Here is a 16238-nt window from a genome sequence, read left to right as displayed (position 1 = left end):
AATTAATTACAATTGCTTCTAATTAACTGCCTCGGTAATTATGTGTAGCAGTGTTTAATTTGCATTTTATGAAATATATGAAAAGAATTTAATTCAGAGGTTCGGCTGTTTTTGAAGGATGCGGTCAGTTTTTCCTCTGTCCTGCTCTTCTCCTCTGGCCAGCAGCCATAGAAAGCAGACCTCATCTGGACTGGCGTCCATAGTGTCATGTCTCATTCCCATTTTTGCCAGATCTCTGAAAGAGCCTTGAAACTCTCAGATCTTTTGTTTTTGGGCAAAACATAGCACCATTTGTGGCGAGACCATGAATGATCTAATTGACCTCTCATTCGCTCTGGCTTTACAGCAGTACCTGATGTTCTGGTTACTGCGGAATCATTGTTCCACTCACATACAGAAAGGGCATCGTGATTTGTAGCTTATGAATAGAAGATAAAATGTTCCCACCATAACAGATCCTGTGATTCACATACCGTTCTTATGGAATAACTGGTAGCATCATAATGATACTGTAACATGCTTGCATGAATCTAATGTGACTTGTAGCTTCAGCTGATCTTTCTGATTTATCACAGAGGAGCTGATGATTCTCCTTGGCATAAACAAAACCCAGCACTCTGAAACAATTACTACAAGTGCCATTAGAAGCCCTGCAGTGCCACCAGTGCTCTAAAATTACCAAAAATATGACCGTATAAAAGAAATTATTGAGAGTATGTCTAACGTATTGTTTATCTTTGTTTCCTAATCCAGGTGTTTATACTATGGTCAGAACTATGCTGGTCGAAATGACCAATGAAATAAAGTATGTGTTACTTCAATCCACTGGGTACACAGTACCAAGACAGCCAACACAGCTGCTTCTGAACACCTAGAGGAGGATAAGATATGACTTTCGTACCCTTCACACAGCTACCTCCTGAGAGGCCCAATGCTGACTGAATCTATGACTAATGTGTGTGTGTGTGCTTGAGAAATTGTGTGACTGTGTAAAAAGAGTAAGGGAGCTGGGAGGTATATTGACACTGAAAGGGGACCCACTTCCTGAAAGGAAAGAGTTTCCCACTGGAATTTCTGCTGGAGAGGTGAGCTATAGAGGAATGGAACAGCAAAGCTTGTAAAGACCTATTCAGTGACTGCAAAATGCTTAGCACTCGACTGGCAAATGCTGGAATTATTTTCACTTACGGAGTTCAGTGCCACTGACTATTAAGGCTGATAACAGATCCAAACTGTAGATTCAAACTGAAGAAACTGAAGAAGCCTAGTGCTGGAGAGGATGCCAGCTCGTCACAAAGAGCTTAAACAAACACTGAGGGCAATATGCAGTCAACTTTTCAACATAACACCATATCTTTGGACTGATGTATAAAAAAAAAAAAAAAAACTGCTGTAAAAAAAACACTCAGATGGAGGTGCAGCATGGAACATCAAACATGTTGTGGTTTCAAGGTTAACACTAGCTGGAGACAGGCTGTGGTCTGATCAAGCCTGATTTTGTTGCTAGGGGAAGAGTGTTTGGTATTGAAAGACCCGAAGGACCCAGTGACCATGGGTTATATCACTGATGATGCATCGCGGGACATCACAACATATGTGTACTTTAAATGTGCTGGAAGTTATGAGGAGCACTGTGTGCCATGGAGAGAGGCACTTTTGTAAAAGTATATGATGGAGTTGGGGGGGGGGGGGGTAACTTGTTTTTTCAGAACTGGGGGAGACTGACTCCAGGAGCTAAGCTTTGGGTCTAAGAGAGAGAATAATATAAATATCGAACTGTGGCTGTAATGTGACACTTGTATCATTCAGACTGGACGAATAACACCTGGGAAGATGTACAAGAAATCTCTTGAACCCTAGTCCCCATGTCCTCATTGTCTGGCTCCAAAGAAGTGGGATTCACCATCACAATCGCATGAATCTAACACAACCCTTCATACAGTTTATATCCCTCCCTGCTCATCCCTCTAACCAGCAGAGGTCAGGATTTTGAATTGAGCTTTACCCCATAAAGCCTTGGAGGTTGTTAGAGCAGTCAAAAAAGTACTATTACTTAAAAAAAAACTGAGATAAAGTACTTGTACAAAAATGTACTTGAGTAAAAGGAAAAAGAACTTGGTCAAAAGCTTCCCAAGTATTCAGTTACTTTGATTCAAGACTAATGAAATAAATGCAAAGAAAAGACAATAGTTTCCTACATATAAAGCAAGCAAACAGGGTGAAGAGGTCCAGTCACTGTTTGAATGTATGTTTGCGAACACTATAGGGTCAAGAGTTTACGGAAAATAGTGCAAGGAATTTAAAAAAAAATCCAACCAGTGGCACTTCTTGAGAGGTCAGAGGAGAATGAGAAAGGTCAGATTAGAATAGCCAGACTAGTTAAAGGTAACAGGAAGGTCACAGATGCAACTGTGGTATGCAATACCAAGCTCATCAGACCTTGAAGTGGATGGGTTATAGCAGCAGAAGACCACACTGGGTTCACCTCCTATGAGATCAGAACAAAAAAATGAGGTTCTAGTTCACTGATGGTCACTGAAACTAGACAGGTAGAAAATCATTGCCTGGTCTGTCAAATCCCAGTTTTTGTCACTGCTGTGCAGGTGAAATCAGAAATTGGTGTAGAAAGAATGAATCCATGTACCCATCCAGGCTGGTGTTGACAGCAGAGCCTGGTGATTCTGTAATGGTATAACAGTGTGGGGAATGTTTTCTGGTACACAATAGGCTAATGGCCAGTGTAGCCTGATACTTCCAAACATGAGAGTACCGTTACTCCAGCTGCTTGCAGAGTACCTATGTTCAAACCAATAGAGCATCTTTGGAATGAGATGGAAAATTTTATCAGCCAAAAAAATGTGCCACCGAGACGTTTTCAGAAACTCTGCAGGGCTGTCAAGGCAGCATGGACCAAGAGCCCTGTAGAATGTTGTCACTAATATGTTACCGAAGTCATGCTGTTCTCGAGGTAAAAGAAAGTCTCAACCCGGGACTCACCAGCTGTACTTAATAAAGTTGCCAGACTAAATGACTAGTTGTTCTTTCTGATACATATAAACAGAGAAATTCTCAAATTCTGCATAGCTGATTCATGGGGAATGAGAGCACTCTCAAGGTCTTTCAAAGACTTCTGCTCATCTGATAACGACACATACACAGTCTGAAACTGCTTGCCGCAAGGGGGTCACGGCAAACTGGAGCCTAACCCGGCAACATGGGGCTCAAGGCTGGAGGGGGAGGGGACACACCCAGGACGGGACACCAGCGTGTCGCAAGGCACCCCAAACAGGACTCGAACCCCAGACCTACCAGAGAGCGGGACCCACCCAAACCCACTACATCATTGTGTCACCACACCCCTGTGCTCCTCCCATCTGATAAGTAGAGTCACTTTATTCTTCATGTTGCCCTCTGATGTTTAGTGAAGTTTTTCATGTACAAGTGAAAGGCTAATGTCAACTGCAAAATTCACACAGCTTCAAAAGGTCGAGTCCCCAGAAAAGGGGTTAATGTGACTGTTGTTTAGGTCATTTGTTCATATCACTTTAAAGTCCTGCCAAGCACAACTAACAGTAAAAATCTGGTCTACTTGACTCTTGCTCATAGGAGCAGTGACTTACATATTTGGAATTTTTTCCCAGACTCTCCCCTCGGGGTTTCTGTGAAACAACTCCTTTTATACAGCTCCTTCTGCACATGGCCTTCAATATTGGTGGTCAATTGTCCAGCAGTCAACTAGACTACATTTTTCAGGGTTCATATGAAGGTGATGAAATGCTAGAACAAAGCCAGGCTGACAGACATGACTTTGCAGACAGAGCATCCTTTATTCCGCAAACAGAGCACATGGGGTCTCAACACAGAGTCACCAGGAGCAGAGGTGATGACACGCTAACAGGGGCAGACAGTGGGTCTCACTGTCCCCCCACAGCATGAAGAAACCCCAGATTGATGATAACTTTTCAAAGAGACACTTACAATACACTGTTGTCTTTAGGGATGGACAGCGTTTCGAAGAAAAGTTCGCAGCTTTCATTTCGCAGTCAACACCAGAAAACAAACAACGTCATTTATAGCAAGTCTTGGGAATCTTTGGAGCCAAAATATTTTTTGATCAGCATTTTATCGCTGAGGCTGATTCATTCCACAAGCAGTCTGGGCAGATGAGTGGCTTCTCATTTTGTTTCCAGCTACCTGGATGTTTCCAGATTTACTGATTACATCAACACTGGCAAAATGTTCTTATGGTATACATACACACACACACACACACACACACACACACACACACACACACACACACTTTCTGAACCACTTGTCCCATACGGGGTCGCGGGGAACCAGAGCCTGCCCGGCAACACAGGGCGTAAGGCCGTAGGGGGAGGGGACACACCCAGGATGGGACGCCAGTCTGCCGCAAGGCACCCCAAGCGGGACTCGAACCCTAGACCAACCCGAGAGCAGGACCCGGTCCAACCCACTGCACCACCGCACCCCCCACTTCTTATGGTATACATTTACATTTATTTATTTTTCAGACGCTTTTCTCCAAAGCAACTTCCAATGAACTCTGTGTAGTGTTACCAGCCCACACACCTTATTCACCAAGGTAACTTACATTTACACTGGGTCACTGATCCACACATCAGTGGAACACACACACTCTTTGTCACTCACACACTATGGGTGAACCTGAACTTTGGACTGTGGGAGGAAACCAGAGCACCCAGAGGAAACCCACATAGACACGGGGAGAACATTCAAATTCCACACAGACTGACCGGGGAATCGAACCCACATCCTCTCGCACCACTGAGGTGCTGTGCCACCCCTATACAAAACAACATGGTACATCACACAAGCTTATCAATAATATTTATTTCACTTATGAGTGAAAGACAATGATAAGTGTGATTACAGCCATTATTTGGCACAGAACAGTCATTCTTTTGTTTCTTCTAAGTGGTTTCTTCAATAGTTTCTTGTTGACAAGAGCACCACCAAGAAGTTCAGAACCCCAGAAGGTCACAGAGGCTGTGGGCACTCTTAGAAACCATCTAACGAAACAAATTTTGCCAGCTTTGTGCCTTTAGAGCTCAGCACACATCGAGGGACTAGTCAGCAGCACAATAGACACTTTGTTCTTGTTTGCAGACATGGTGAGCTTCCTAGGCCAACTGATAAATATCTGCTGTAGCTTTGAGGCTCATTGCTCAGTAACACTGTTGTACCACACCGAGTCTTCTAAGGTCAGAGAGCTGAGACTTATCCAAATCCCTTTTGTTACCCTCCACTTTCTCTCCTTTAATAACCCCAAAGATAATATAACAGCGCAAGGAATCCAAAAAAATCCTTAATTAAATCTGAAAAAGGCAGCCTTCTAACTATAGAAGTATTCTCACTAAAAGTGCCTTGAAGAAGACAAAACTGTTGCCAAGCATATTTTCCAGTTTAATTTTTTATGGCATACAGAATCAGATAATATTTTTCCATGATGTTTTGAAAGCCATGTAAAATTATTTTAAGAATCTTTATAATCTACCATTTTTTGTGACACTAATAATCCTGATACATTTTCTAATGTCTTGCTGTTCAGATTAGCCTTCGTACCAAAACTGAAATTACATAAAAGAATCATTGTTACAGAAAATCAAAGCATCAGGAGAGAAACATGTTTATATAGATGTATTTAATTTATTTTTTAATCTGCTCAGGACATGTCCATATGTGCATGATTATAACAATTTAGAGAACCAAATATCCATACTTTCAATAAAAATTCTGATTGTAAAAAGTACTGTGAAATATGTAAGGTCTATGTAGAAATGAAGACTTGTTTTTTGACACTGTAATTCAGCAACTGGAATCAGGCCGGGAGTGTTTGATCATTTTCTTGAGTCGCTGTCTTCTGCAACATCTACCAGTTCAGCTTTTCAGGACCTCTTGTTTTTTTATTTCTGTGCCACTTATATCTTTAAAACTCTTCTCTTTGAAAAAGTATGTGCTAGTGATGGCCGTAACAGCAGCACCGGTGCAATGTGTAGCGCCGGTTCTTTACAGTGCCTGGGTGATGGGCACGGTTAATAAAATGGTTAAAAAAGTCAATGAATTATGGCAGATAAACACAGGCAATGTGAATTAATAATTTTTTATTATTAGTTATTGGGTTGGACTTGTACCTTAATTTTTTTTGTTGTTGTAATACCTTAGCAACGCTATTTAACAATTTTACTTTTATTTGCAATTAAGACCAAATGCAATAATAATAATAATAATAATAATAAAGCAAAAGGATGATGCTATTCCTTTTTAAAAATTGAATTTACAGTCTGCTAGTTTGCCACAATGTTGCTGTATCGTTGGTCTAGCTCTGCATAAAGAGATGGAAGTTGGTGCGTGTGAACTCCTGGTGGATGGAATCTATGAGACTGTCAGAATCAGCAGGACGTTGCAGAGCAGCCTTGGGCTGAGAGGGGGGACTATGCTCCGGAGTGTAGGTGAAGGTGAAGGTGCTGCGGTAGATAAGGCCGTCTGAGCGAATCAGTGACAGGGGGACGGTGATCGGGCATCTTAGCCACCTCCACTCCCCGCTGAACACAGACACATCTGGCACAACACACAGCATAGATTTGGGCGTCCTGCAATACAGCAACACACAGAGAAATTTATTATTATTTTACATAGCAGATGTTTTGCATGTTTCTTTTCACGTAAATGTGGTCATGGCTTGATATATGGGATGCAGGGCTAGTTCACACCCCATTCTAAATCAATGGCAGTAGGACTTGTTGACTGCCTTGTTATGGGAAAAGTAGTGCAGCCATTCACCTTTAATAGTGCTCCTACAGTTGGGGATGTCTGAAGAATTCCCACATTTTTAACAGGGTGTTGTAATCTGCATTGTGCTTTTCAGCTCTGCATCACCTAATAAGAACTTTTCTTTTCTAGCTTTTCTTCAGTTCACTTCTCTTCTATTGTCATTATACAAGTACAACAAAATTCAGCTTCTGCAACACCCCAGGAGTGATGCAACATACAAATACAGAATATATAGTACTGCAAAATACAAAAGAAAAGAAATACAATACAGAACAAATAGTATATAATACTAACAATTTATTAGTACTTGATTTTTCTTTTCTTAATTTTTACTAAATATTTACTGTTATCAGATTTCATTTGTAATTATGGTTGATGCATGGAAAAAAAAAAATTGTAAGTCCACCCACTCAAGCATCTGAACTGCTTGCAGCTCTGCAGTTAAAAAGCCTCTTTTGTATAATATTTTTCAGTGGTTCATTCCCACAGCCCCCTCACCTGAACATGGTTTCTGCCTCTACATTTCCAAACCAGACCTTCAGATGGGGGCTAAAATTCTCCCCTTGTATCTCCAGCATGGCCACATGTCCACCTCCATTTAGCTTTCAACATAAAAACAGTTTTTATGTCAATTGGCGCAGCAGACATGAAGCAACAAGACACATTCGCTCAGAGCTATTCGTTGTAAGCACATAATGTTGAAGGGTAGTTAGTGCTTTCATCCAAAGCAGCTTACAACTGCATGCAATTATACAGCTGGAAGTTTTACTGCAGCAATTTCTCAATGCCACAAAACTATACTTTTAGCAATGCTTCTGCTACCCTCAGGTGCCTCCTGCCCTCTTTTTCATGACCCACTGATGAGTTTAGGATGGTCTTACCTCCAGAGTGCTAATTACAGGGATGGGGGTGACTGAGCCCTGGAGAGAGGCATGGCTGTCGCTGAAGGTGTACTCCACGGTCTCGGTGCCAATGATGGTCCAGCACGATCCGTCGTTCAGAAGCTCTCTGCTCGGCTCTTTTGGACAGGGAGACGCCTGACAGTAGTACCAGGTGTGGCATTAAAATGGTAACACATTGCAGAGGCTGTGTAATCCACAGATTTTAATGTGAAAAAATTCTGCTAATTTAGAGGCATAAAAGGACTCAATATTTCTTAACATTTATTTAAAACGCACACACACACACATTTTCTGAACCGCTTGTCCCAGACGGGGTCGCGGGGAACCGTAGCCTAACCCGGCAACACAGGGCGTAAGGCCGGAGGGGGAGGGGACACAGCCAGGACGGGACGCCAGTCCGTCACAAAGCACCCCAAGCGGGATTTGAACCCCAGGGCCACTGGAGAGCAGGACCCGGTTCAACCCACTGTGCCACCACACCCCCTATTTAAAATACATATTTAATCAAATCAAAATTAGCCATCTTATCCTGTACTTATTGATATACTATATATGTGTTATTTATTTACCTGATGTATCTACCATGACCAAAGGTACGACAGCAGAAGTAGGATTCAATTTGCAAGCCATGTCTTTAACTGCTACATTACCCACTGACCCAGGGGCAACAGCAATCACTTAATTCTTGATAAATGAATGATATTAACCTGAAACTGTATTATTTTGTCACTGGAGAGACACAGGTACATTTTGTTGCTGTCCTTAAACTGGAACGCACATTTATGAAGCTGGGATACTGGCTCGTCCACATCCAGAATTGCGTGTTGCTTGTTCACCTTTCGAATCACCTGTAATGACAGCAACAATAAAAATCACAGTCTGATGTAAGCTGGTCAAGCAAACCTGTCATGTTTCCAATTTGAGAGCTTAATCCTTTTGTCAGAGAGCACCGAATATCCACAAAGTGTATCTTTAATTCAGTGTTATAGGTCTTCCATGGGAGACCTCCTATGCGGTACATTAATACAGCCTGTTGGCACTTTGGAGTCGCACACACATCTCTCAGCACGGAGTGAACTGGCCACAGCATTGCTCAACCCACATACTGTCGGCCGCAGAGACAGCACACCACAGTGCTGGGGGGGGGCCAACAAAGGCCTCTTCTTCCTCCAAACTGTGGTGAATCTGGCTGACGCATAAGTAAACAGAGGAAACGTGGCTGGAACCATGTCCAGTTTGAAACGTGAAAATATACAGCCGCCCTGTGAAACAAGCCGGTCAGCAGTTACTTAAACTAAAACAACATGTATAGGCATTCTGTGAACACACACTTTTCCCGAAAACACCCACAACTGTTTAGTAAGCATGTTGCTAAAGTGCAGAGTCAGCACTTTACACTGTACAATTTCCATGAATATCCTTTGTAAAATATCAGACTGTAATATGTTCTGTGTATAAAGTCACAATTTATCAATAAGGAATTAAAATGGAGAAATACAGTAATTTATTTTTGAAAACTTCTTTTCAAAAAATTACAGTATATTAATACTACTCTGTTCTGCAGCCTGAGCTGGACAAGCCATTAATGAAAGCAAGTGAGTGAGCATGAGTAGTACTATAGTGTGTTCATATGCTGTATAATTTCGATATGGATGTTTGTGAACAGTGAGCTTCAACAGATGGAATGGAGGGAAAACGAGATGGAGTGTTTATAAATATTAAACTAGTCTGTCCAGGTCCATACCACTCATGTTTGCCACTTGGCCGGCTTTGCAGCCAACCCCCACCCTTGGCCCTGCAGGTGGTGAACCCACAAGATGGTTCCACATTGCCATTTTGAGTTGGGTAAGTCCAAGTTTATATGGGTCACCTAACCATAAAGTACTTGCTGGTGAATGCCACCCCAGGCCTGGCTTCAGGGACAGGTTCTGGTAATGCTAATCTGGGCAGAATATCCTTAGTTTTCTTTTGTGTACTCAACTGGGTCTTTGTGGACCATTTTTCATCTAGATCCCACCAGACCTGTTCTAAGGGACAGTGTACTAGGAGCACCCAATGTCTGAAGGTTCCTCTGAAGTTCATTGGGACACACAAGCCCACCAACATTCCATCATGCCATGATGGTACATTGGTGGGGTCCGAGGTCAAATTCAGAAAAGAGTGACTCGCTCTGTCCAGGAGAAGGGGGATCTACAGCTTGTAGTACAGTTCAAGTATCTTGGGGTCTTGTTCAAGAGCAATGGAAGAAGGGAGTGGGAGACTGAAAGACAGATCTGTGCAGGCACAGTCCTGCAGGCATTGTACCAATCTGTGGTGGTGAATCGGAACCTGAGTCTTTGGACAAGTCTTGGAACCCTTTCTGCTCATTGTATGTCCCCATTCTCACCTATGGCCATGAGCTTTGGGTAATGACCGCAAGAATAAAACTGTGGACACAAGAGGTCAAAATAAGGTTTCTCCACAGGATTGCTGGGCTCGTTCTCAGTAACAGGGTGAAGAGTCTGGTGAACTGGAAAAGTCTTGAAGGAGAGTCTTTACTCCTCCAGATTGAGAGGAGTCTGATGCGGTGATTCACGAATATTGTAAAAATGCCCTAGCTGGTTTCTGTTGATGCTGGTTACCCTCATCAGGACAAACAGAATGGAAATGAATGGAAATGACTGACACAATTTTTCTTCTGTATCATTTGTATTGAATTTGAATTCTGCAAATCAGTGTTAAATAATTTTGATAATTGTTGGGAAAGTGATGAAGCTCTTTAAAAATCCACATAAAATTGCATTATTTATGAATTGCTATATGTATTTGATGGACATTTCAGAATTACTTCAGGACTAGAGAGGGTAAATGTAATTCTCTATGGTTTAGTTCAGGAGAACAGCGCATTTACCATAGGAGGCAGTGCCACTCCAGTGACAGTGCAGACCAGCTGGACAACACAGCCATAGCAGATGTACCCTTCCCGCAGGGAGTACTCGCCATGGTCTGTCTGATGTCCATCAACTGTTCATCACACAAAAGAAGGAACACTTGGGGCCATTAAAACCATCATACAGTACAAACTGTAAAACACTGTTAAACCTTTCTACTCTATTTACACATCTGCAGTTTATACATTAATTGAAATCACTGAAAAAAAAATCAAAGCTCATTTAAAAAATGCCATAAACACAAATAAATTAAATGTTGCAAAATCTAAAGATACACACACATTGACTGAAACCGTTTGTCCCAAGCAGGGTCGCAGCGAGCAAGAGCCTAACCCGGCAACACAGGGCGTAAGGCTGAAGGGGGAGGGGACACACCCAGGACGGGACACCAGTCCATCGCAAGGCACCCCAAGCAGGACTCGAACCCCAGACCCGCCAGAGAGCAGGACCCGGCCAAACCCGCTGCACCCCTGCGCCCCCTAATCTAAAAATAAAAGTGCATAAATATTTATCAGAGAAGGGTTCTAGAAAAGTTCTTTGATGAACACATTGGATATAGAACTATGTGAAGACCTAAAAAAACAAGGCAGATTCTTTCCTCTCCACTAATTAACATAACGGTAGGGGGTGCGGTGGCGCAGTGGGTTGGACTGCAGTCCTGCTCTCCGGTGGGTCTGGGGTTTGAGTCCCGCTTGGGGTGCCTTGCGACGGACTGGAGTCCCGTCCTGGGTGTGTTCCCTCCCCCTCTGGCCTTACGCCCAGTGTTACCGGGTAGGCTCCAGTTCCCTGCAACCCTGTCTGGGACAAGCGGTTCTGAAAATGTGTGTGTGTGTAATTAACATAACTACCTGAATATGCTGGAGTTGAGAACCGCAGAATCGGGAAAGCAGGTTACTAAAGACAGCGATTCATACCAAGAGTGACAGTGAAAGCTGACCACTGCCTAGCGCTGGCTACAAAGGCCCCGCCTTCCACAGCCAAGTAGCGAGTGCTAACAGTCTGGGAGCGCAGCCGGTTAAACAGCGATACTTTTGATCCTGATGAAATACACACTGCAAGGACATGAACACGGACATGGTTAAAGTGGACAAATTGTGCAATAAAATCACATGCTTCTCACATTATGGCTACATATTGCACTCATCCACAACCAAGCTAATGTGATGAACTCTACATCTGAGCACTGGCAAAGTCAACAATCATCCAGCTATTTCTTTTGGAGGAAACATATCTAGGTGGCTTCCAGCAGGGCTATTGGACCACCAAGGTAGCCCTGTTTCCAGGAGGATGAAAGTGGATTCCACCTGGGCTCAGCGATGCAACTAGTCTCAATCCAACACCCTCTACTCACGGTCAGCATTTTTCATAGACTGTTTCTTCTGTGATGGCTTGGAAATCACTTTGATCAGCTTGCTATAGAAGGAACCAACTTCCTGCCCACTGCTGAAGAGCAGTTTCAAGACCAGACGGAAGTGCTTCCTCTTGTCTGCATCTGAAATGTATAGCGCCTTGGCACAGGCAAACTTCTGGAAGAGAAATTGCAATCATATCTAGAGTTTTTTTTTTTTGGTATTTATTTTACTTATCAAAACATTCATTCCTGCACTTGATTCTATAAATGTATTAATCAGACATGGTGTTCAAAGTGACTGGTGGATGAAGAAGCCACGGAGGTGGATTTTTGTCTTTGTACCTTTGTATCAGGCTGTTCTTCAAAGGTCAGCTTAAAGGCGTCCATCTGTGCAGATCCAGTGTTATCTAGCCCCATGTACCCACACAGCCGACAGCCAAAGTCTCCTATACCGCTGGCTGTACAATTAATATAGAAAGATCTTATTTTTCATAAGGTCTCATTATCAAAGCATTACAGTTGTATAACTCAGCAGCAGTTCTTGTGTTATTTCTCACTGAATCATAAATTTATTTTAAAAATTCTTTATGTGGGAGCACCTTTCCCCCCAAAAGAACTTAAACTACAGCGTATCCGTGTATGTCCACCTGACAGGTGTATAGAACAGCAAACAAAAAAGTCAATGTGGTGCAGAAAAATTATACACAAAGGTAATACAGAACTACACACCGAAGCTACTCATAACTAAATAAGCATCAGCAAGAATGAGCCAATGTTTTTCTGCTGAACTGTAGGTTAAAAAGCAATATCTTGATAGGTAGTAACTTCTCATGCTGCTCACTGGTACTTTATGCTCTGCTGTGTGAATCCCACCTTTTAAATGCTCTTGTTTGAGTTTCCATCCTGACCCACTGAGGTACACACATGGTGGAGGACAGAAGAATCTGAAGAAACAAGATTTTTCTCTAATAAAATACACACTGGCTACTCTGCGATGGATTAGGATTGCGTACCTCCGCAACCGTGACCAGGATGAATATAAAAATATGGATGGAAAATACACAAGCTGGTCATTCAAATGCCAACCGCTTAAGAAGACTTATCGTGTGTGTAAAAAAAAGGAATTTGTTACATAATATTACTAATAATGTTCAGTTTTCATAACATTTGCAATTAGTTATGCAATTTTTCCATCTAGAAACTCTGTGACAAAGCACTACAAAAATGTGATTGAAACAAATGCTCTACAGAAAAGAGCACCGAACTGATAGACTTCAATATGTAGCGGTGCTGAGCCCCACGCAAAACACAGGTCAATATAAACAGCCTTGAACACGATGCAGAAAGAGCCTGACTTGGGAGTGGTGATCTTACCGTTTCTCGTTGCCGTATGATTTTTGTGCCACCTTGGCGTGTAAGATGAGAACGGACTGGTCTGGGCGGAACTGAAGGTACTGCTGCACCGAATCTTGGGTCAACACAGGCTGCTGTGATAAACTCTGGTCTGGTTTACTTCAGCAGTAAAGGCAGCAGAGACAGAATGAGCACATTACGCATTATAACATCCATGTGTTTTAGATGTTACATTTTGTACTGAGAACATCCACTTATTGCACACACACACACACAATGGCTACAGCCGCTTGTCCCGAGCGGGGTCAAGCAACGCAGGGCTGGAGGAGGGAGGGGACATATGTTCGGACGGTTCACCACTCCGCTGCAAGGCACCCCAAGTGGGACTCGAACCCCAAGCCCACCACAGAGCAGGCCCTGGCCAAGGCCGCTGCACTGCCGTGCCCCCGCTTACTGCACTGAGTTTTCCATATTTGTTTAACATTAATATGAATAAATGATTTTGTACAATTTATCCAAACACCGCCTGAAAAAAATGTTACATCATCCTTATACCATATGTGACATATAAAGATTTTTAGCTGCCACCTCTAACCGCTGACATAAACATTTATTAATTTAGCAGATGCTTTTCTCCAAAGCAACTTCCAATGAGCTCTGTGTAGTCAGCTCACACACCTTATTCACCAAGGTTACTTAGAATGTACTGTACACTACTTACAATGGGTCACTCATCCATACATCAGTGAAACACACTCTCTCTGTCACTCACACACTATGGGTGAACCTGAACAGCATGTCTTTGAACTGTGGGGGGAACCACACAAACACGGGGATAACATGCAAACTCCACACAGACTAAGTAGGAATCGAACCCAAGGCCTGCCGCACCACCCAGGTGCTGTGAGACAGCAGTGCTACTCGCTGTTCCACTGTAAATCATAAACCATGTGATCACAGGGCTGAGATTCGCAAAGAAGGTATAAAAGCAAACCATATGAAACATACAGCAGAATAAATGAAATGGCTTTTGCTTTGAGGGGAATGACTGAAGACACTCAGTGGAACAAATGTGGTTACTATACCTCCCCTTCTGAGCGTTGTGACATGTACAGCTACACCAGATCACCCAGCATTATGCCAAAGGGTGAAATGCCAAATGTGTTTTTACGCAATTCCAAACATGAGCTTTCAAATGGTTTTGAATTTATTTGCTTCCATTGCAGAAATGTTGGCCTCCTGCAAGACAGCCGGTTTTTCATAAACAAAAAGATTCTCATTGTTCCTCTACAGTACAGCTGAAAACTGGAATGCAGCAGAGCATTGCTGTAATCATACTGAGACATACATTACGGTACAAGCCAACATTTAACTCATAAAACCAGATTTGGGGGACAAACACAAACCTTTACTTATGAGTATGCATGCTGTGGATATAGTACTACTGTTACTATACTCACCCACATTGACTGAAACCGCTTGTCTCAAGTGGGTCGCGATGAGGCGGAGCCTAACCCGGCAATACAGGGCGTAGGGCTGGAGGGGAAGGGGACACACCTAGGATGGGATGCCAGTCTGTCGCAGGGCACCCCAAACAGGACTTGAACCCCAGACCCGCCAGAGAGCAGGCACAGGCCAAACCCACTGCGCCACCGTGCCCCGCTGTTACTATACTATATACTATAGTATAATATAATATGTTAAAATTATTTTCTCCAACGCATAAGCAATAATAAATTTGAAATAATAAAACAATTATGGGGGGTGTGGTGGTGCAGCAGGTTTAGCCAGGTTTGGCCGGGTCCTGCTCTGGGGTACCTTGGGGTTCGAGCCCTGCTTGGGGTACCTTGTGACAGACTGGCATCCTGTCCGGGCTGTGTCCGCTTCCGCGCCCTGCACTGCCAGGCTAGGCCCCAGCCCACCATGACCCCGCTCAGGACAAGCAAGTGTAAATGTGTGTGTAATGAGATGTAGGTCACTTTGGAGAAAAGCGTCTGCTGAATGAATAAATGTAATGAACAGGATGATCAGTACATTAGACAGTAGCGCTTAAGTTAAAACAATTGCGCAATTAAATTGTGTCTGAAGAATGTCTTTATTCTAGGTATGTGTGTTCAAAGTGAGTTTTTGAAAATGGTGTTAAGAACATTCACGTTTTTTTGGCTGAATTTTAATCTGCTTGCAGTTACACACACGCAGCCCGGCTCCACAGCGCAACGGAACGGGCGAATGATCGATGATACGTGATTTCGGCGACGGTCAGGCGCGCGCCCGATCGCCCTTCCTTCCAGCACGGGGGCGCGCGGTAGCGCGCGGTAGCGCGCGGCAGCGCCTGTTCCGCTCTTCGTACCAAGACAAGAGCATTACTTGAAAACCAGTTCTTTACCAAAATAATTCAATAACGTGTAATTAAAAAAACAGAACCACGAAACTTTGAGAAGATCAATCGTTCCCCCCCATCATGTATTTATTTAATTGCGGAACAGAACACATTTATTAAAACATTTAAAGTACGCCTGTTAAAAGTTTGTGTTTCAAACTTCGTGGCACTTTCAAAAATACACGGAATTAGAAGGATTTTTAACAGCCTGAGGAGGCAGTCGACTAGTTTCCCATCCAGTGATTAGATTCCGCGCACTCGTATTTCAAAGGGGTGGGGGTGTGGACTTCTGCCCCCCCCCGGCGTCCCGTGTTCAACACAGTACCTGCCCGAGCTTTGGGGTACTCACTCAGTGACTCCATGGCAGGGCACGAGCCCGGAGCAACAGTACTTTCTACTGGCCGAATAACTAAGTAACGTCCTCCGGCCGGGTTTCCCCTCATTCCTCATTCTTTCCCTCACTCTTCACATTCTCCCCTCGGCTCTTCCTCGAGATTTACTAC

The 16238-nt window shown here is 43.3% G+C and overlaps 1 protein-coding gene across 1 annotated transcript; it reads right to left on the bottom strand.

Annotated features, from left to right (window-relative positions):
* Positions 1-6363: 6363 nt before the first annotated feature.
* Positions 6364-16195, bottom strand: rbpjl (recombination signal binding protein for immunoglobulin kappa J region-like). Its single transcript, XM_018744509.2, has 11 exons — positions 16085-16195; positions 13377-13514; positions 12876-12946; positions 12345-12448; positions 12003-12177; positions 11566-11703; positions 10612-10724; positions 8429-8569; positions 7701-7856; positions 7318-7421; positions 6364-6638 (listed from the first exon to the last, which is right to left on the bottom strand). Exons 1-11 carry the CDS (start codon positions 16183-16185, stop codon positions 6365-6367), a joined length of 1515 nt encoding a protein of 504 aa, XP_018600025.2. The 5' UTR covers positions 16186-16195; the 3' UTR covers position 6364.
* Positions 16196-16238: the final 43 nt, after the last annotated feature.

The sequence above is a fragment of the Scleropages formosus genome, chromosome 22 (genome assembly GCF_900964775.1).
Source record: "Scleropages formosus chromosome 22, fSclFor1.1, whole genome shotgun sequence".
Lineage (NCBI taxonomy): Eukaryota > Metazoa > Chordata > Actinopteri > Osteoglossiformes > Osteoglossidae > Scleropages > Scleropages formosus.
Note: the sequence above shows the minus strand (reverse complement) of the source record. Positions and strands in the feature narration are given on the sequence as shown.